At 38.4% G+C, this 22322-nt stretch overlaps 1 protein-coding gene across 1 annotated transcript in view; it reads left to right on the plus strand.

The window, feature by feature from the left end:
* The window catches only part of CERS3 (ceramide synthase 3), a 119561-nt gene that overhangs the window by 57073 nt on the left and 40166 nt on the right, over window positions 1–22322 (plus strand). The window contains exons 9-11 of the mRNA XM_026455460.1: window positions 2094–2222; window positions 5656–5762; window positions 18026–18179. Coding sequence (XP_026311245.1) covers window positions 2094–2222; window positions 5656–5762; window positions 18026–18179 — 390 coding nt within the window. The remainder of the gene's footprint in view (window positions 1–2093; window positions 2223–5655; window positions 5763–18025; window positions 18180–22322) is intronic.

A 22322-nucleotide genomic window follows, 5' to 3' on the forward strand; every position in this document is an offset into this window, starting at 1 on the left:
AATTTAATTGATTGAGTCATTTTCTCAAGGGATAGAATTGAAAATAATCATTTTTTAGACAGTCTTTATATACAGGTAGGTTGATCATGTATTTCATCCACCTTTGATTTTGCTGTAGTTGACTTCCCTTTTATTATTTACAGGTGCATTGAACACCTTCTTAAAAATTAAATATAAATATATGTTATGTGTCTTATAAAGATGTATCTTCAGAAACATAAAGCTATTGGGAGGTGGCTAAAGCACAGGCCCTGGAGTCAGGTCTCCTGGGTTTGAATTCCTGGCTTCACCACACACCAACATCTGAGTTAGTTGGTTAAACTCTCTAAACTTGATTTCCTCATCTATAAAATGGAGCTAAAAATAGTTCCTATGTCCTCTGGTTGTTGTAGGAATTAAACAGTTTAATCTGTATAAAATACTTCCTGATGCTGGGTGCAGAGGTTCACGCCTGTGATCCCAGCATTTTGGGAGGCTGAGGTAGGTGGATCATGAGGTCAAGACATTGAGACCATCCTGGCCAACGTGGTGAAATCCTGTCTCTTCTGAAAATACAAAAATTAGCTGGGTGTGGTGGCACATGCCTGTAGTCCCAGCTACTTGGGAGGCTGAGGCAGGAGAGTCGCTTCAACCTGAGAGGTGGAGGTTGCAGTGAGCCAAGATCACACCACTGCACTCCAGTCTGGTGACAGAATGAGACTTCATCTCAAAAAAAAAAAAAGACACTTGCTGCTATACAGTAAGTGCTCAATAAATTGAGCTATTATTGGTATTGTATTTACTTTGGCTATGAGGAAGCTGAAATCTTTAAGTTTTTTAAACACCTTTATTGAGATATCCACATATAACACAATTAAACCATTTAAAGTATACATTCAGTGGTTTTTAAAATATATTCAGAGTTGTGCAATCATCATCACAGTCAATTTTAGAACAGTTGCATCATCCCAAGAAGAAACCCTATACCATTTAGCAGTCACGCCCCATTTCTCTCAACCTCTCCAGCCCCTAGCAACCACAAATCTCCTTTGTCTCTATAGATGTGCCTCTTCTGGATATTTTATATAAATGGAATTATATAATACCTTGTCTTTTGTGTTTGCCTTGTTTCACTTAGTGTAATGTTTTCCAGGTTCATCCATGTTATGGCATGTATCATTACTTTTTATTGCTAAGTAGTAGTCCATTGTACAGATGGATGCATTTTTTTCATCCTCTTATCAGTTGATGGACATTTGGGTTGTTTCCTCCATTTGGCTATTATGAGTAATGCTGTGGATATTCATACACAAGTTTTTGCATGAACATATGTTTTCATTCCACCTAAGACTGGAATTGCTGGGCCATATGGTAATTCTATGTCTAATCTTTTGAGAAACTGTCAGACTGTTTAACAAAGCAGCTATACCATTTTGTATTCCTACCAGCACTGTATTAGAGTTCCCGTTTCTCCACATCCTTGCCAACACTTGTTATTGTTCAACTTTTTTATTTTAGACATCCTAGTGGGTGTGAAGTATATCTCATTGTGGTTTTGGTTTGTATTCTCCTGATGGCTAATGACTGAGCATGCTTTCATGTGTGAATTGGCCATTTGTATATTTTCTTTGCAGAAAACCTTTAAGTCTTTATTATACTTAGTGACAGTAGCTTTCCTCAAGCTAGATTGTCTTATTTCATATGCACTGACTTATTTAATGGTTGTGTAGATTTATTATATCAATCTTTTTTTCTTTTTGGGGAATAGGCAGGGGATAAACAGTAACTAGGTGTACACAGGAATATGCTTGTGTGTATATGCATTTATTGTGTGTTGGGGGGCAGTGTGTGTGTATACATATATCCAGTGTGGGATGGTATCTCAAAGTTAACTGACTTCCATCAACAAGAATAATACTTGTCTTAGCTCTCTCACAAGGATTATGTTTAAGAATAAAGTAAAAGCATTTTATAAATTTCAAAACGTGCAGATGTAAGTTATTGATCTTATTATTATTATTATTATTATTATTATTATTATTATTATTATCTCTTCCAGTGATTGGGAAATAAATGCATTTGCTTAATGGTTTCCATTTTCCCTCACCTTATAGGATTTTCTAGCTCATATCATCCACCACCTGGCTGCTATTAGTCTGATGAGCTTCTCTTGGTGTGCTAATTATATTCGCAGTGGGACCCTCGTGATGATTGTACATGATGTGGCTGACATTTGGCTGGAGGTAAGTGTTTGCCATTAAAAACCTAATGACAATACCACGTCCTGGGTTTCTGTAACTGCTCACAGAAGTAATTGTGAGCGATTTAGCACGGCTCTCTGTCCGGAAAACACCCAAAGTCTGAGAATATCTCTAGATTCCCAGATCCTCCAAGATTACAGAAATGAAACCTCTTAGTTTTAACTTTCAATTCTTTTCCATGGTACTAGAGAGATGTTAATGTGTGTGATTCCACTCCTGAAAGTTGCATGCACATGCTCACTCAGGGAGTAAGATGGGATATTTGAAGAAGGAATGAACTCTAATCTTCTAAAAGGAAAACTTGGATTTATGACATTGAGGATTCCCAGATTTGGGTGGCACCATCTATTCACTTAGGGCAATGCTTGAATACCCATTGAAAGTTCACGCTGCCCCACCCTCCCCTCCCCCAGCCCAATCCCTTGCTTTAAGGAGTGTAAGATGATTTTTTTTTAAGGCCCGCATTTTCTAAGGGAGGAAGAGGGCTTAGGATGTTTTCTGAAGGAGCCAGCATTAAAACAAGAGTCTTCCTAATCTCACCCCACACAAAATAGAAGAAACAAAGTCACATTGGGATTGTTTTCCGGACCTGTTTCTGTTCTGTTTTGATTCCTGTTCACCCCAGTCAGTGATGGAATGGTCCCCTTCTCTGCCAGATCTCCTGCTGTATTTAGAGCAACAGTTCCCAGAACTGCTGAGTTATTTATTTAAATGTACTCATTTATAATGAATCCATGGGAAATGATGCTAACCATTTCACATTTGGGGTTACTTCTTGAAGGGCTAACAATTGAATATAGGCTGATATGGAAGAAATTAAATTTAGTAGAATCTTATTCTTCTAGGTTGGGGTTTAGCAAACTTCTTGGCAAAGGGCCAGATAGTAAATTTAGTTTTGTGGGCTGCATATGATCTCTGTTACATATTCTTCTTTGTTTTTTGCTTTTTTAATACCTTTTTAAAAATGTGAAAACCATTCTTAAGAGCTGATCGGCTTTAGCCCATGGGCTGGACTGTAATTTATCACACCCTGTTATAGACGTCACCAGAAGTCATTTGCAGCCATTTCAAAGCAACTGGCCACTGTTAAAATATCCCCTGTGTACAGAATTTTTTTCTACCCTGTATGTAATCATAATTAGACATGTAAATCCCATTCTAAAGGTCAAGATTATTATATGTGCTTTAGGGCAACAAATGGCTGAGCAGGAGAAGGACTGTACCATTTTTTCTCCATGGCGCTCTCTGGATGCAGCCCTTGCTGATGTAATTACCTCCTTCTCTGATTGTATCTTGGTAATCCTGACAGAAAATTAAGACCACATTGGCCCTGACTTAAGAATTTTATACTACTCTGTTGCTTCTAAACCCTCATATTCAATTGCCTTTGGTGTGTGTCCAATGTAAAAACAGCTTCATTGTGTTATTAAAGGGAGTTAGATGTTCACCCTGGGAATAAACATGGGGTTGCCCTGCCACCCTCACCACCCTTTCATTGATGTGACATGATTCCCTAAGTGACTTGGACAAATCACTTATTGTTTTGTTTTCTAGCCCCAGCTGTAACATGAGAAGTCTTATCTGTTCCTTGGGGTATGTGAGGAAGTTTAGCTCATTATTATCTGAAAACGTTCTGAGGTTCTTAGGTTAAAAAAAAAAAAGAAAAAGAGAAAGAAAAATGAACTGTCCAATCTTAGAGGTTCCCTCGTGGGCAAACTTTAAGAATAGCTTCATGTTGCTAATGATTGCGAATCATTCTCGATTCATTCACAAGTCATGATCTGACATGAGGTTCAATGAGCAAGGCTGGTACCTCTCATCAGCTGGTGGTAGACAAAATATTAAGTGGTGGCAGGGGCCTATTTGTGATGTTCTCCCAGGGTGCACAGCCCACGGCTTACTCGAATAGTGTGTTTTAGGGTTTGTTTTCTCCATCAAGTTCTAATTGAACCCAGACATAGCAGAACTTTTGCCCCTGGCTTCCTTGAGATGGTGCCTATTCATCTTTCATATTTCTCAAGACACTGGGGTAATTTCTTAACTTTTACTTTTGGAGGAAAAACAGCCTTCACATCTACCATTCTCACTCATAAGTGACCTTTTTTGCCTTCTTCATGTATCTTCCTGATCCTCTACGTTTCCACATGGTCAAGTTTGGATCCAGGACCTAATATCCTGATTGATACTTAGCAAGCAAAGGGGCTGCTATCATTTCATCATTACACAATCCAGAATATGTTCTGTGTATGTTTTGCCCAAAAGTGTGCTACTTTGCCCTCACAAATGGACTCACAGGGATTCTTTCCCATGCCTGTGCACATCCCTCGCTTCCCATCCAGTTAGCCTCTGATCCTTCCACCAGCTTCCCATTCTGTTACAGGCACTATGAGTTTGGACCTTTCTCCCCACACCCGTCTCCCGCCCACCAGGCACACCAGCATCTCTATGTCAGCAACTGAAGCTGTTCCCTGGGGGCCCTCTGCCAATCCCACAGTCAGGGCATATTCTCACCCCTTGGTAGTTTGGCAAAATATGAAAGATGCCATGTGGACCCTTCCTGGAATGTAAATGTGTTGCCTCTCTTGTTCTGGAAGGACCTTGAGCCTCTGGGGTGAAGTTGGTTCTGAAACTGCCCAAGTCTAAGCCACGTTCCCTAGAAGAATGATCTGTGCCCCAGCAACTCCTCCCCTCTCCTGCTTCCGGACTCCCACTCCCTATTCCCACCAGAAACTTCCATCTTCAGCCTTGGACACTGCTAGATAATGCACTAGACAGCACTTATCAATAAACTGTCTTCTACCACACTCACCAACCCTTTCTGCAGCTCTTTCTATTCAACACAGATAATATGAGCAGTATAGACTAGCATAAAAGAATTAGGAAATATCAAATGCTCCAAACTTTATTTCAACGAGTTCAGGGCCCTGAGAGCTGCCTCCCAACTTTGCCTCTTCCTTCATCTGCCTTGAAGTAGCCTCCTTGATTGCAACATTCCCAGCCCAGCCCCGGATTTCCCACCTATCCCAGCCTTTCTTCAGTCCAGCTCTCCTCCCAGTTACATGGAGATACTAAATAAATGCCCACATGAAGTGCATGCTAAATTGATTATGCTAACTTAAAGTGTTTTTGGAAGACACGAGTAGTATTACAGGTATTTTGATATTTTTTTTAAAAATTATATTATGGAAATGTCAAACATATGACAAGATAAAGGGAATCATATAATGGACCCATCAGCTTTACCAGTTATCAATATGGCCAGTCTTGTTTAACCTATTGCCCCACCTGTACCCCCTACCTTCCACCCAGATTGTTTTGAAGCAAATCCCAGACCTCATATCAGTTCATTTATAAATTTAACTTTAAAAATGTATGCTACTGTCACTTTATCTGCAGTTTCTTTCTTTGTTCACAGTCTGCTAAGATGTTTTCTTATGCTGGATGGACACAGACCTGTAACACCCTGTTTTTCATCTTCTCCGTCGTATTTTTCATCAGTCGTCTCATTATTTTTCCTTTCTGGTGAGTAGACTGGTGATGTGCCCTGCCTTTGGTCAGTGTGCAAAGGTGGCCTCAGCACATGATTACCATCAGGGCGTTGCCCTTTCCATACATGGGTCTCCAGTTATTTGTGTCAAGCACAGTTGGAGAAAAGAATGTGATGGAGTCATTTTTATAAATAATTAAAACAACACTCTACAGTGTGGAAAAGGCTTATTGTAATGGGAGATGGAAAATGTGTGACCCGATGGGCAAGCAGCAGCTCTTACTCTGGTCTTGTTTCATGAATGTAGACCTTTCTTTGTGATTAACAGCTTTTCCAGTCACTCAATGAAAAGTCACTGTCCAATTACCAGTTCTCTAAAAGAGAGGCATGTTCTGTGTTACAATAATTACAGCCATTACTTGAATGCCAGACACTGGATTAGGTCCTTTCCATATCTTGGCTCTAGTCTACACAATAACTCATATAGATGGGTATTATCACTTCCACTTCCCAGATAAGGAAAACTGATACTTGTTTATTTCGTTCTCCGTGACCACTGGTTCTAATAATGGTTTGAGTATCCTTTCGATATGATTGGCTCTCGATCAGTCTGTTGATTTTGTTTAGCCACAGACTGGCAATGAAAAGCATATATTGCATCTTCCGTGACAATCATTTCCTTGGGAAGCATAATGTTCCATGTGTTGATTGACAGAAACCAGAGTAACATGCAGGGAAGACTTAGATGGCTTGGAAGGAACAGCTTTTAACCGACCATAATTTGGGGCTAGTCTGGGAACTTGGGACCCTCCAAATAGAAGAATTAGTGCTATTGAAGAGCCCAGATCCAGGGGAAATGGATGGAGACTCAAGTTCCAGGCCTCATTCTTAAGTATATAGACAGCACTCTTGGCTAGCATCCAGGGAAATCCAACCAGAGAGGTCAATGCCCTCCCCTGGAAGCCAGCTGCATTCTTTAGATCCATGTGTATTAGGCATTTTCTGGAGAGGAGCAACAGAGTGTAGTGGTTAAGTTGCTACATGCAAGGGTCCATCCTGGATTTAAATCCTTACTCCACACTTATGACCTTTGTGATCTTGAACAGGTTAGACCACCTCTCTGTGCCTCAGTTTTCTCATATGTAAAATGGAAATAAGGGTCGGCATGAGGCTTAACTAGTTTATATAGTTTAGAATAATGTCTGGTGCTCAGTAAAGAATCAGTAAATGCTACCTGCTATAATTAAACTTATTAATGAGTATCTCAGAATTTGAAGTTAAACTGGAATCAAATCTAAGATTAACGTCTCAGGTATTTTCCTTGGTTGATAAATCATTACCATCACTTTTACTTTGACTGTGCAAGTGTGTTTGTGAAATTTTAGTAATGGCTAGGCATGGTGGTGCATGCCTATAGTCCCAGCTACTCAGGAGCCTGATGTGGGGGGGATCACTTAAGCCCAGGAGTTCGAGATCAGCCTGAGGGAACCCTGTCTGTAAATATATATATATATGTAGAGAGAGAGAGAGTATGATAGCAATTATCGATAGAATAATACTGACTTGCAGATGACAGTTGGGCATAACTTTTCAGTGTGACTTTCATGACACTGTCAATCCAGCATTTGCCCCTCAGTTCTTCTCCTTGTGTCCCAAAGGCACTACATGTTCCAATTGCCTGTTGCTGTATAACAAAGCATCTGAAAGTCTAGTGGCTTAAGATAGCAGTGGGCAAATTTTTTCTTTAAAAGGCCAGAGAATATATATTTTAGGCTTTGAGGGCCACATATGATCTTTTTTGCATGTTTTTCTTCATTTTGTTTTGTTTTATAATCCTTTAAAAATGTACCAAGCCATACTTACCCCTTAGCTCATGGGCTGTACGATAACATACACCCAGGTTGCAGGCCAGGTTTTACCCACAGGCCATAGTTTGCAGACCTCTGTCTTAAGGCAACAACTTATAGATTATTATTATTTCTCATAGTTCTAGGAATTGATTGGCCTTGGTTAGATGATTTTCACTTAGGGTCTCTTGTGTGGTAACAGGTATATGGTGGCTGAGCAGTCACATAGTGTCTAGAGTCCTCAACACATGGTTGAAGTCATATATAGAAAATCAGGCTAGGTGTGGTGTCTCACGCCTGTATCCCAGTATTTTGGGAGGCCGAGGTGGGTGGATCACCTGAGGTCAGGAGTTCGAGAACAGCCTGCCCAACATGGTGAAACCCCGTGTCTACTAAAAATACAAAAATTAGCCGGGTGTGGTGGCAGGTGCCAGTAATCCCAGCTACTCGGGAGGCTGAGACAGGAGAATCACTTGAACCTGGGAGGTGGAGGTTGCAGTGAGCCGAGGTTGTGCTACTGTGTTCCAGCCTGGGTGACAAGAGTGAAACTCCGTCTCAAAAAAAAAAAAAAAGAAAGAAAAAAAGGTAAAAAACAAAACAACGACAAAAACTGTTTCCTGGTAAAAATATTTCTGTACGCATGTTGACTGATTCTCATTGTTTGGAAAGTTGAGAAAAATCTCACCAAGCCACTGGAAGTTTGGCAGATCAATTTTCAATGGTCTCTGAAGGAAGCATGTCAATCAGAGAGGGAGCTTCTTTCAGGTACAGTGTACTGCTCTAGTTTAAATGGTCTTCCCACCAGCATGAACTTGCCACCAGCACAATCATCTTCATGGAGTCAAAGGGGAAAATTTAGTTCCTTGTTGTTAGCTTGGCTCCTTCCCTCTGTCTAAAACTTATAACTCTGTAGATTCATTTTTCGAGGATGCTTTATTCTATCCTAATGTGTTGGGATTTCACTATGGACCAAGCAATGTGCAGATCATAGTTATCACTGGAGGGCAGCTTAGCTAACCTGTTTCACCATTCAGACATTTAAGAGGCACTCTGGGAGGCAGTTTGCAATCTAGTTGCTCTGTTCTTCTTTCCAGCTGCTTTTGTTGCACATCCTGTGGTGATATAAACGGTAGGGCGGGGCAAAAGCTAACTGGGGTTGTGCTCATCTGAGATTTGTCTAGAAGCCTTGAGAAGAAGATCTGGAGTGTGTACATTTCCCTTGGCCCTTTCTTTGACTTTTCTCTGATTTTCCCCAGCCTCAAGCACATTTGCATATTCTCCTAGTGAGTCTCCCTTTCATGTCCAGCCACTGTGCTCTTCTATTTCTGAGGATCTTATCCCATTCTCAGTCAGCGTCTGCAAGAGTTAGTTATGTTGGTTTTCTAAGCATTGTTTCATTAACATTAGGCAGAAATTCAAAAGCACACTGGTCAAATTGTTTTAATTTAATTGTCTGGTAACTCCATTTGTTTGCATTTCTGTTCAAAACCATTTAAATCGCAGGCATATGTTTTTCACACTGTATTCTCAACTATTGTTTTTAAAAATTATTTCTCTAGTTTGGAATTATTGGATGTATCTATCTTCTTGAACATTATCCAAATACCCACAGAGAGTTATTAGGCTAGAAAGACCTTTCTAAGGCCAGGCAAACCTCTTCCTCTGACTACTAACAGTTTTCCTCCACAAATAATAAGAGCAGATCGTGGTTCCACTCAGGTAAGTCTGCCTGAAGGGAAGGCGTGCATGCTCTGCTTTGCTGGTTTTGCAATCTGCGAGTTCAGTGTCTGTCACAGCTGAATCTGCAGGGGGCAGGGTGGCTTGTTGCTTCATTTCTTGAACTCATCACAGCTGGGTGTTTTAAACAGTACAAGGGAGTGAGACACAGCTTGTGCCTTTCAGGAGTGCATCATGGCAGCACAGAGATCTGTGTGGCTACCCCTGATTCACATGTTTGAAGATTATTCACATTGATTTGTGTTTCTCAGATGTCTCAAAAAGAAAAACACAAAACATTTTCAACTGCAAATAATACTCAAATATCTAGCTCCCTTACTTGCAAGGATACGTATGCTTGTAAGGTTTCTCCCTCACCACTGGTTCATTGGACTTCAGATTTCAGCGTTTGATGATCCAGCTATTAGAAGTGTAGAAAATGGTACCCTGGGAAGTCCACATGTGAAAGGGAATATTATCGACAATGAGACCATGTAAATACTTGGAATGGCTAAGAGAGAAAGGAGAGTTTTAAAAAAATAGAGAAAGACAAAGCTGAAAGCACCCAACAGTGCTCTTAGCTAATGTTCATCAGTGGGGACCCAGGATGAGGGAATGATGGACCCTTCTTTTCCTCTGAAGGCCTGAAACCTTGATCCTAAATGAGAAGCAGAGGGCAGAGCATGGGTTCTGATGGTGGTGCCAGCTTAGTGCTGTTTGCGCAGCCAGCAAAGAAAAGGAAGGTACAAGGCAAGAAAGACTCTGTTGAAGCTGGGCCACTCCCTTGAGCCACCACTGCAGATATGCATCTCAGAACTAGACTTTCCAGTTACACACCCGATGAAGGAGACTACATGTTTTTACCACATATGTTCACTGTCTCGTGCCACAGGAGCCCTCAGAAGAGCTCTCCCATCCTGCCCATGTGCTTGGTGCCTTCTTTATGCTATTTTTAAGTTCATGAAGAACAGCTACACCCCTCTTCAAACCATAGAATCCTAGATTAAGGAACCTTGTTTATAATCTAGTCCAATCCTTTTATTCATGTATTCACATATTTAGAATTTTTTTTTTTTCCAAAACAGAGTCTTGCTCTGTTGCCAGGCTGAGTACAGTGGCGTGATCTCAGCTCACTGCAACCTCTGCCTCCTGGGTTCAAGCGATTCTCCTGCCTCAGCCTCCTGAGTTGCTGGGACTACAGGCACATGCCACCACACCCAGCTAATTTTTGTATTTTTAGTGGAAACAGGGTTTCACCATGTTGGCCAGGATGGTCTCGATCTCTTGACCTTGTGGTCTGCCTGCCTCAGCCTCCCAATTTTAGAAATAATTTTAAGCTTACAAAGAAATTTCTAGTATATTACAGAGAAACCCTAGATATACTCTTTACCAGTTAGCATTTTGCCCCATTTACTTTGTCATTCTTTCTCTCTCTACTTCCCCACCACACATATGTGTGAATATACATATTTGTTTCTGAACCATTTGCAAGTTGTAAACATCAACTGAATAATTCCTTGCACCCTAAATACTTCAGTGTATATTTCCTAAGAAGAAGGACATTTTCTTACATAATCACAATACAGTTATCAATTGCAGAAAATGTAGCAATGTACCTTCCATGTTCCAATTTGGTCAATCAATCCATCATGTCTTTTATTGCTTTCCCCCTCACTGTGTGAAGATCCAGCTCCAGATCACGTATTGCATTTAGCTGTCATTCATCTGGAACAGTTCCTTAGCTCTTCTTTGTCTTTGATGTTGCTGACATTGTTGAAACATTTAGACACCATGTTTATTTTTCAGATGAAGAGTTAAGGTACTTCCAGGATCACACAGCTAGTTGTGGAAGAATCAGGACTAGAAACAGGATATTTGAAACACAGAACAGATAGGCTTCAAATTAAATTTGAAACTAGATGATTAAGAGTATATCATTTGCCTTCACTAAATATTTATTAAGTTTTCTTCAACTACCCAGTCATTTAGAAACTTAAGAGATCACTGAGGTAGACAATTGTTCACCTGTATAACAAGTTTTTGCTATCCTAAAAGGGCTTAATGCTCAAACTCACAATTAGCAAGAAAATAAGACCCTTACCTTGCAGTTTTCATTAGACAAATACAACTTTTTGGTGGTTGCCTTAGCTAGTCCAGCAAAACTGGCTAATATTTATACCAGCACTGCAATTTATCCAAACCATGCCAAGTCCAGTGATTGGAAGAACTAAGATTGGAAACAAAACTGAAAACAGAAAAAGCTGAGCTTTGCAATCCAAGGGCATGGTAGTAGCTTATCCATTTGGAAAGATTAAATCCAGTGGACAGGGACAAAGTAGTTCTAAGAATTTAGGAATACAGCAGTCTTTTGGCATTCTTTATGAAAAGGAAAATTCATTCAGTTGCTGTAAGGTGGTGACTACTGATAATGTGCAAGTGTTGTGTGTTCTATGCATGTGCCTGCACACATGTATGCATGTGTGTTAGGAAGAGAGCTGGGAAGGGCAGATGGAATTTTTTTTTCTTTTTCCTAGTCTTCTTTTAGCATAGAAGGAGAGGAAACTTGAGAGACTAGACCATCCTTTATTGAGGTCTTGAAATTTTAACTGTGGCATCATAGCTGGTTATTACCCGTGCCACAATGGCTACTCCCCTCTGACTCCTGTTCCACTTCTTTGGCCTCCAGTCCCCTCTGTCCTCTTGCAGAGAATGTTCAGGCAGCAGAGTCCCCATTCCTCAGAGCCTGCTCACCCTCTCCAAAGTGGCTTCCTCCTCCTCCCCTTGGCAGGCAATCCAGCCAGTTCAGGAGCACTCTCCTGGGGGGTGTTGCTCTAACTGTGTTATTGGTGTAAGTTCTCTGCAGTAGGAGAGGGCTGGTTGTCGAAAGTAGTAGTGGCCATAGTGGTAGTAAGAGTAATAGTTGTAACTATCATTTTTGAGTACTTACTGTGTGATAGTCACTTTCCATTTGTCAACTCATTTAATCCTCATAACCACCCAGGTGGTTCTCATTTTACAAAAGAAACTGAAGCCCAGAGAGATTATGGAACTTGCTAACATCCTGGGAGCCCTGACTGAAATCTTGAAGACTCCAGCGCCAGTTCCATTGGCCTCTCCTCTTTGCCCAGAGGTTCAGCTCTCTTAGAAGACATTTGCATCTTAATGGCAGCTTCTTTCATTCTGAGGGCTATACAGTTTGTAAAGCTGGCTGTGTGTCTCCTGGGAGCTTCTAGTCAAAGGAGGTGGTGGAGGGGCAGTTAGTTCTACCCAGTGACTAAGGAACTAAGGCTCAGTGACTTATGCAAGTTTCGAGCCAAGAAATTAGTGGCGTTGAGCCTTGAACCTTGCTCTGATGATTCTGTTCCACATGTGTCATTCCTCTTTCTAAAACCAGCCAAGCTTCCTGTTGCTCTCACAATGAAGGCCACACCTCCACCTTGACTTGCAAGGCCTACCTGAGATCGCTTCTTTACCTTTCCCACCTCATCTTACACCACCCTTCACTGCCACTCCTCTCCTGGCTCCTCTAATTTCCCGTCATGCTTCCCACTTCACAGTCTTTGTACATGTAGAACCCTGCCATATGCCCTGTCCTTTTCTTTCTTTCTTTGCATGGATCACAATGGACAATTGTATATTTAGCTAATTATTCATATTCTCTAGTAGACTGTGTAAAGAAGGTATTTTTGAGTAGGTCCCTTTGTCAATAATAACAGTGACAAATTCCCAATAGGAGACCTAGTAAGGGGCAAGGCCCTGAGCCAGACAAGGGAAGGACCCAGAGGTGAAGGTGTCCTGGCCACTACCTTTGGAAAACTTGCCTGCTAATGAGGAGGGGAGAGCCAGGAGGAAAGGAATAAATTCAGGGGTGACCAGAATTACATGGAAACTTTTGTTGTGGAGAGACCCATGCTTTAATGGACGGAAAGGGGTTCAACTGAAAAGAGAAAGTACATTCTAGGCAGAGAGAGTACAGAATGAGGCACAAAATTGCCCAAGGATCCAACAAACCAGAATGGCAAATAGGTTTTTACATGTGTCATTTCCTGTAATAAGCTTATAAATAAATGTGGGTACCAGAAGGTAAGCCCCACTAGTTCAGGGGTTTTGGTCCCTTTCATTCATTACTACATTGCTGGCTACTACCAAGTGTCAGGTTGCACTTTAGTAGGTGCTCAGTATTTTAATAGTTTATTGAATGAATAAGGTAGGTACTCTCTGCTTGCATTTTACAGATGAAGAAATGCACAAATAAGTGACATGATATATAAGTAGTAAAGCCAGGATTTTAAGAAAATATGGGAAAATATGTTTTATATTGATGGGGCTGAAAAAGGGCCTTTAAGCTTAACATGTATGCAAAGTATAAAATAAGCAATTGACAGATTTGATTTTAAAAAATTTTAAATTACTTTGCCAAAAAAAATCAGTATTGAAAGAAAGTATTGGACTGTATAAAGCTAACTAACATAATTTAAAAATAGTGTTGATATCCTTAATATATAAAGAGCATTTAAGAATCAACAGAAAAAAACAAATGCTCCAATAGAAAAATGGACAGATGCCACAAAGAAGCAGTTCGTAAAGAATAAATAAAAGTAGCCAAGTAAAATAAACAATAAAAGATATAAATAGATATATAAATATATATAATCACTCCACATTAAATAAAAATATGAATATAAACAGTACTCTGTTATTTTAGGTGGAGACTGATAAAATACAATATTGGTCAATATCTGAGGAAGCAGGTAATCTTATATATTGGGTGCAGGAATATAAATTGGTGTAGTCTTTCTGGAAAGCAGTGTAACACTATATTCCAAATTGTAAAATGAATCTACTCTTTGATTCAGGATTTTAGCTATTCTAAGTGGATAATCAAACAATTACATCAAAATGTTTTTATAGGACCACACATGGTGGTTCATGCCTATAATCCCAGAACTTTGGAAGGCTTAACTCCCTTAAGTCTAGAAGTTTGAAATCAGCCTGGGCAACAAGGTGAAACCCTGTCTCTACAAAAAACAAAATACAAAAATTGGCCAGGTGTTGTGCCGTATACCGAGAGTCCCAACTACTTGGGTGGCTGAAGTTGGAGGATTGCTTGAGCCTGGGAGGTAGAGGCTATAATGAGCTGTGATCATGCCTCTGCACTCCTGCCTGGGAGACAGAGTGAGACCCTGTCTCAAAAAAAAAAAAAAAAGGTTTTTACAAGTAATTCTCACAGCATTCTTTTGAATATAATGAACATTTGGGAATAATTTAAATGTCTATTAATAAGGGATTAGTTAAATTATTATATATCAAATGAATTTCTGTGAAGCCATTATATATGGTGATACACAGTACAGGTTGGCAGGCTATGGCTCAAAGGCCGAATTCAGCCTATTGCCTGGTTTTGTTGATAAAGTTTTATTGGAACACAACCACATACACTAATATATGTACTTTCTATACATGAATTAGGTTATGTAATGTTAGCTGTCATGGCTGCTTTTGTACCGTAATGGCTGAATTGAGTAGTTGCAACACAGACCAAATGGTCCAGAGGCCTGAAATATTTATTATCTGTTCCTTTACAAACAAATTTGCTAACTCTTGATATATAGCTTTGTTTATTGATGTGGAAAGCTCTCTGTAACATGTTATTGCATGAAAAAAGCAGGGTACAACAATCACACATAGGTAGTGATCACCTTGTTACATAAAATCATGTGGTGATACGAGGTGCAAAAAAAAAGCACCTTAAAGAATATAGTTTTGGCCGGGTGCGGTGGCTCACACCTGTAATCCCAGCACTTTGGGAGGCCAAGACGGGCGGATCACGAGGTCAGGAGATCGAGACCATCCTGGCTAACACGGTGAAACCCTGTCTCTACTAGAAATACAAAAATTAGCCAGGTGTGGTGGCGGGCGCCTGTAGTCCCAGCTACACAGGAGGCTGAGGCAGGAGAATGGCGTGAACCCGGGAGGTGGAGCTTGCAGTGAGTGGAGATCGCGCCACTGCACTCCGGCCTGGGCAACAGAGCAAGAGTCCATCTCAAAAAAAAAAAAAAACAAAAAGAATATAGTTTTGAGAGCGATATCCTGAATCATGTTTAACAAAATATTCTGGGTTACCTGTAAGTTGTGAGACTTCAAGTGACTTTTCCTTCCTTAACCTCTGTATATTTTTCTGTAATTGCTAAGTTTTTAAAACCAATCAAGTTATTACATTTTTTTTTTTTTTGAGATGAGGTCTTGCTCTGTCGCCCAGGTTAGAGTGCAGTGGTGCAATGTCAGCTCACCACACACTCTGCCTCCCAGGTTCAAGCAATTCTCTTGCCTCAGCATCCCGAGAAGCTGGGATTACAGAAACCTGCCACCACACCTGGTTAATTTTTGTATTTTTTTTAGTAGATATGGTGTTTCACCATGTTGGTCAGGCTGATCTTGAACTCCTGACCTCAGGTGATCCACCCGCCTCGGCCTCCCAAAGTGCTGGGATTACAGGCAAGAGCCACTACACCTGGCCCCTGTTTTTCAAACAAAGAACTTGAACTGATAACTTACAAAAGAAGAAATAGAGCTACTAAGCAGACACAGGGGAAATGTTAAGGCCTTGCAAATAATGTAAACTGAAAGTATTTTATCTTTTAAGTTAAGAAATTTTGAAACTGTTTTCATACCAGTTCTGAGTTCAGTGAAACTCTTCTTTCATAAATTGATGGTGGCCTTATAAATAGTTACAATTTTGGAAAATAATTTGACAACATTTTAGTACCTTTTAATATACACCTTGAATTTTTCTAACTTTAATGTACACCTTAAAACAGTAATCTCGCATTTAGAAATATATAGTTTCACAGAAATAATTTCAGTTTATGAAAGACTATATACATCAAGTTGTCTAAATAGCATAAAATGTCTTCGACTTAAAGCTAAATGTAGTTGAACATAAAATCTCACAAATGCTATGTTTACTGCAGTGGCAAAAATACAGAACAATGTAAAGTACAAACAAAGGTGAAGAACAACTGACATTCTCATGCTTTGCTGGTGAGAATGTAAAGCAACCACTCTGGAAAATCGTTTTTCAGTTTTTTATAAAGTTAAGCATATATTTACCAGATGGCACACAATTCTACCTCTATATATTTACCCTTGAAAAATCAAAACTTCTGTTCACAAATAAATATCTACATGGATATTTATAGCAGTTCTATTCATAAATGTCAAAAGCTGGAAACAACCCAAATATTCTTCAGTGGGTAAAAAAACAAACTGTGATGCAGCCATAAAGTGGAGTGACACTCAGTAATAAGAAGGAGCATGCTATTGATAACCATGACAACTGAATGAATCTTAAAAGCATTATGTTGTGTGAAAGAAGGTGGCCTTAAAAGCTCACACAATGTATGATTCCATTTATGTCTTTGGAAGACAGACCAAAGAATACAGAGCAAAGTGTTTGCCAAGTTTAGGTGTGGAGGAGGGTGTGGCAATAAAGGGATAGCATCACGGAATTTTTTGGCAAGATAGGCTGTTCTGTATCCTAATTGTAGTGGTGGTTAAACAAACCTATAGACATTAAATTCATTGAATGATACACCAAAAAACAGTAAATTTTACTGCATGTTAATAAAAAAAATTGTTTAGGAAAATACTGGAAGAGAATGCATGAAAATTACAATATTTGTTTAAGGTGATGGTGTTATGGACAATTTTCTTTTCTTGTTTCCCCAGCGTTACATGAAAATATTATTTCTATAACTAATATACTTATAAACAAACCTATTGAAAGACTCTAAATTCATGGTACTATATAAGTTTGAGAAATGAACAAATAGCCCTTCATATGTCAATAAAATCTTTTTCTTTTTTTCACGGAATCTTGCTCTGTCACCCAGGCTGGAGTGCAGTGGTGCAATCTCATCTCACTGCAACCTCCGCCTCCCAGGTTCAAGCAATTCTCTTGCCTTGGCCTCCCTAGTAGCTGGGATTACAGGTGCGTGCCACCACACCCAGCTAATTTTTATATTTTTAGTACAGACAGGGTTTGGTCATGTTGGCCAGGCTTGTCTCGAACTCCTGACCCCAGGTGATCTGCCCACCTTGGCCTCCCAAAGTGCTGGTATTACAGACATGAGCCACCATGCCCGGCCCATATGGCAATAATATCTGAAGACACTGTGCATCTTACGTCATCAGGAGCAGTTCAAATTGTGTCCAGGAGCCTACTTATGACACTAATAAAGCATGCAATTTACTTTAGGAAGCACAAGTGTAAGTACTCATGGAATTTTTGCTTTGTTAAAGCTTCTTTTATTTGGAAAATTTACTTTTGTAGAATTCTCTATTCACCTTTGATGCCAAATAAATGAGATTATGTTTTAAGGCAATAATAACCTCATGTAAACATGCATTATCTTATTTGTTCTTCAAAATCCTCTAACTCCACCACCAGAAGGTAAAAATGGTTAGAGTATGCTCTTGTTGGAAAAGAGGAAACCAAGGTACATTCTAGTTTAAACACTGCGTAATAAAAATGCTGTTTTCTTTAACTTTTCTTCAGGAAGACAGATTATACTTTTTTTGTTGCTTGCCAGTAATGATATTTAAGATAATATTATTGTATCTTTTCTTTCAATAATTTCCTGGGCTTTATTAGGAGAAAAAGTATTTATTTTATTATTGAAAATTCATAAGCGCTTTGGTTGTGATGAAATTCTCTCATCTGTTTGGTGTTTCAGGATTTTATATTGCACACTGATCTTGCCTATGTATTACCTCGAGCCCTTCTTTTCGTACATCTTCCTCAACCTACAGCTCATGATCTTGCAGGTCCTTCACCTTTACTGGGGTTATTACATCTTGAAGATGCTCAACAGATGTATATTCATGAAGGTAAGGACTGTCCAAATGTTATTGCTCTTAATGTCATTACCAGGTTAATGGTGAGGCCCAGACTGTTGAATGTTCAAGTTAATTCATGGTTTTAACTAGAATTCTTTTTTTCTTGATTTGATTATTTTTGATTAACATTTTGGTAAAATAGAGCTAGATTTTTCATAAGTAGGTCTTTAGGTGCTTTTAAGAAATTGCTTTTATTAGAACATGTTATTTTTGACATTTAAAAAATGTCAAAAATTCTAAAATTCTAAAAATTGCTGCTTGTTTTTATGCTTGAAGAAAATTTTTAAACTTTTGTTTATTGATATGTAATATTTGTGCATATTTATGTGATATTTTGTACATGCATAGAATGTGTAGTCAGCACATTTGGGGTATCCATCATCTTGAGTATTTATCATCTCTTAGTGTGGGGAACATTTCAAATCCTCTCTTACAGCTATTTTGAAATATACAGTGTATTGTTGTTAACTACAGTCATCTGCTACTGAACATTGGAATTTATTCCTTTTATCTAACTCTAAGTTTTTACCTATTACCCAGCCTTTCTTCATCTTCCTCCAACCCCACCAACACACCCTTCCCAACCTGGTGTCTATCATTCTACTCTTTGATATATATATATATTTTTTCCTTTGGATGAATTTCCAGTAGTGAGATTGCTGGGTCATATGGTAGTTCTACATTTAGGTTTTGAGAAATCTACATTCTGTTTTCCATAGAGATTGTGCTAATTTACATTCCCACAAACAGTATATAAGAGTTCCCTCTCCTTTACATTCTCACCATGTCTATCAATTACTTTTTGCCCTTTTAATAATAGCAGTTTTAACTGGGTGAGATGATATCTCATTGTGGTTTTGACTTGCGTATTTCCCTGATGGTTAGTGATGTTGAGCATTTTTTTATATTCCTGTTGGCCAGTGTATGTTTTTTCTTCAGAAATATTTATTCATGTCCTTTGCCCCTTTTTAATGGAATTACTATTATTATTATTTGTTGTTGTTGTTTTACTGTTGAGCTGTTTGTGTTCCCTGTATATTCTGGATATTAGTCCATTATCAGACGAATAATTTGCAAATATTTTCTCCCATTCAACAGTTTGTCTTTTCACCATGTTGATTGTTTCCTTTGCTGCACAGAAGCTTCTTAGTTTAATATAGTCCCATGTGTCTATTTCAGTTTTTGTTGCCTGTGCTTTTGAGGTCTTAGCCATTGAATCTTTGCCTAGACCAATGTCCTGAAGTATTTCCCTGAAGTATTTCCCTTATGCATTCTTCAAGTAGTTTTATATTTTAGGGTTTATATTTAAGTCTGTAATCTATATTGAGTTGATTTTTGTATACGATGAGAGATAGAGATCTAATTTCAATCTTCTGCATGTGGATATCCAATTTGCTACACACTATTTATTGAAGAAGGTGTCCTTCCCCCCAATGTATGTATTTTTTTTTTATTTCTGTGAAAAATGGCGTTGGTATCTTTTTTTTTTTTTTTTTTTTTTTTTTGACAATGTCTTGCTCTGTCTTCAAGGTTAGAGTGCAGGGGCATGATTATGACTCACTGCTGCCTCAATCTCCCAGGCTCAAGCAATCCTCCCACTTCAGCCACTCAGGTAGCTAGGACTACAGACACATGCCACCACACTTTGCTAATTTTTAAAATTTTTTGTAGAAATGGGGTTTCTATGTTTTCCAGGATGGTCTCAAACTCTTGGGCTCATGTGATTCTCTTGCCTTGGTCTCTCAAAGTGCTGGAATTACAGGTGTAAGGCACTATGCCTGGCCAACATTGCTATCTTGGTAGAGATTGAATTGAATCTGTAGATTACTTTGAGCAATCTGGTCATTTTAATATTAACTTTTCTAATCCATGAGCATGAGCTGTCTTTCCATTTGTTTGTGTCCTCTTCAATTTTTAAAAATCAATGTTTTGTAGTTTTCCTTGTAGAGGTCTTTTACCTCCTTGGTTAAATTTATTCCTGGGTATTTTTGTAGTTATTGTAAATGAGATTGCCTTATTGAGTTCTTTTTCAGTTAGTGTGTTGTTCATATATAGACACACTATTTTTTTATGTTGAATTTGTATCCTGTCACTTTACTGAATTTATTTATCAGATCTAAGACTTTTTTGGTTCTTTAGGTTTTTCTGGATATAAGACCATGCCACCTGCAAAGAGGGACAGTTTGACATCCTCTTTTCTAATTTGGATGCCTTTTATTTCTGTCTCTTGCCTGATTGCTCTGACTTTGATGTCCAGTACTACGTCGAATAGGAGTAGTAAAGTGAGCATCTTTGTCTTGTTCCAGTTTTTAAAGGAAAGGCTTTCAGCTTTTCACCATTTAGTATGATGTTAGCTATGAATTTGTCATATATGCCCTTCATTATGTTCAGGTACGTTCCCTCTATGACTAGTTTGTTGAGAGTTTTTATCATAAAAGGATGCTAAATTTTATCAAATGCTTTTTCTGTGTCTATTGAGATGATCATATAAATTGTATTTTACATTCTGTCTATGTAATGTGTCACATTTATGATTTGTTTATATTGAATCAACCTTGCATCCCTGGGATGAATCCCACTTGGTCATGGTATGTTACCTTTTTGATGTACTGTTGGATTTGGCTTGCTAGAATTTTGTTGAGAATTTTTGTATCTATGTTAATCAAGGATATTGGCCTGTAGTATTTTTTTGTTGTTGGGTCCTTGTCTGGTTTTGATATCAAGGTAATGCTGGCCTTGTAGAATGAGTTAGGGAGAATTCCCTTCACTTCAGTTTTTTTTTCTTTTTTTTTAGTAGTTTAAGGAGAATTGCTGTAAATTTTTCTCTGTAAGTTTAGTAGAATTTAGCAATAAAGCTATCTGGACCTGGACTTTTCTTTGTTGAAAGATTTTTGTTACTGATCCAATCTCTTTACTTTTTACTGGTCTATTCAGGTTTTCTGTTTCTTCCTCAATCAGTCTTGGAACTTTGTATATGTTTATGAATTTAACCATTTCCTCTAGGTTTTCCAGTTTGTTAGTGTATTATTCACTATAGTTTCTGATAATCTTTTGTATTTCTGTGGTATCAATTGCAATGTGTCTTTTTTGTTTCTGATTTTCTTTATTTTGGTCTTTTCTCCTTTTTTCTTGGTCAGTCTAGCTAGCAATCTATTTTGTTTATCTTTTCAAAAAACCAACTTCTAATTTTGTTGATTCTTTGTAATTATTTTCAGTCTCTTTTGTTTAGATTTGCTCTGATCTTTATTATTTCTTTCCTTCTACTAATTTCCCATTTGGTTTGTCCTTGCTTTTGTAGTTCATTGAGGCTCATCACTAGATTTTTTATATGACATCTTTCTACTTTTTTGATGTAGAAGTTTATTGCTATAAACTTCCCTCTTAGCACTGCTTTTGTTTTATCTCATAGGTTTTGATATGTTGTGTTTTGATTTTCACTTGTTTCAAGAAATGTTTTGATTTCCCTCTTAATTTCTTTCTTGACCTAGTGGTCCTTTGGGAGCATGTTGTTTAATTTCCATGTATTCATACAGTTTTCAAAGTTTCTCTTATTATTGATTTAATAAGTGGGTCATTTAATTATTGATTTAATAAGTGGGTCATTTTTAAATCCATTCAGCCAGTCTATATCTTTTAAGTGGAAAGTTTAATCTGTTTACATTCAAGGTTAGTATTAATATGTGAGGGGTTATTTTTGTCATTTTATTAATTAATTTCTAGTTGTTCTGTATATCCTTTGTTTCTTTCTTTATCTCTTATTGTTTATCATTGTGGTTTGGTGGTTTTCTGCAGTGGTAACATTTGAGTCCTTTCTCTTCTTTATCTAATCCATTGTGGTCTAAAAAGACACTACATATAATTTCAGTTTTTAAAAATTTGTTGAGACATGTTTTGTGTCCTAACATATGGTCTATCCTGGAGAATGTCCCATGTGCTGATGAGAAGAATGTGTATTCTGTAGCCACTGGATGAAATGTTCTGTAACAGTCTGTTAGGTCCATTTTGCATAAAGTACAGTTTAAATCCAATGTTTCTTTGTAAATATTTTGTCTAGATGATCCCTCTAATGGTGATAGTAGGGTGTTGAAGTCTGCAACTATTATTGTATTGGGCCTCATCTCTCTCACTAGTAAT

The sequence above is a fragment of the Piliocolobus tephrosceles genome, chromosome 6 (assembly GCF_002776525.5).
Source record: "Piliocolobus tephrosceles isolate RC106 chromosome 6, ASM277652v3, whole genome shotgun sequence".
NCBI lineage: Eukaryota > Metazoa > Chordata > Mammalia > Primates > Cercopithecidae > Piliocolobus > Piliocolobus tephrosceles.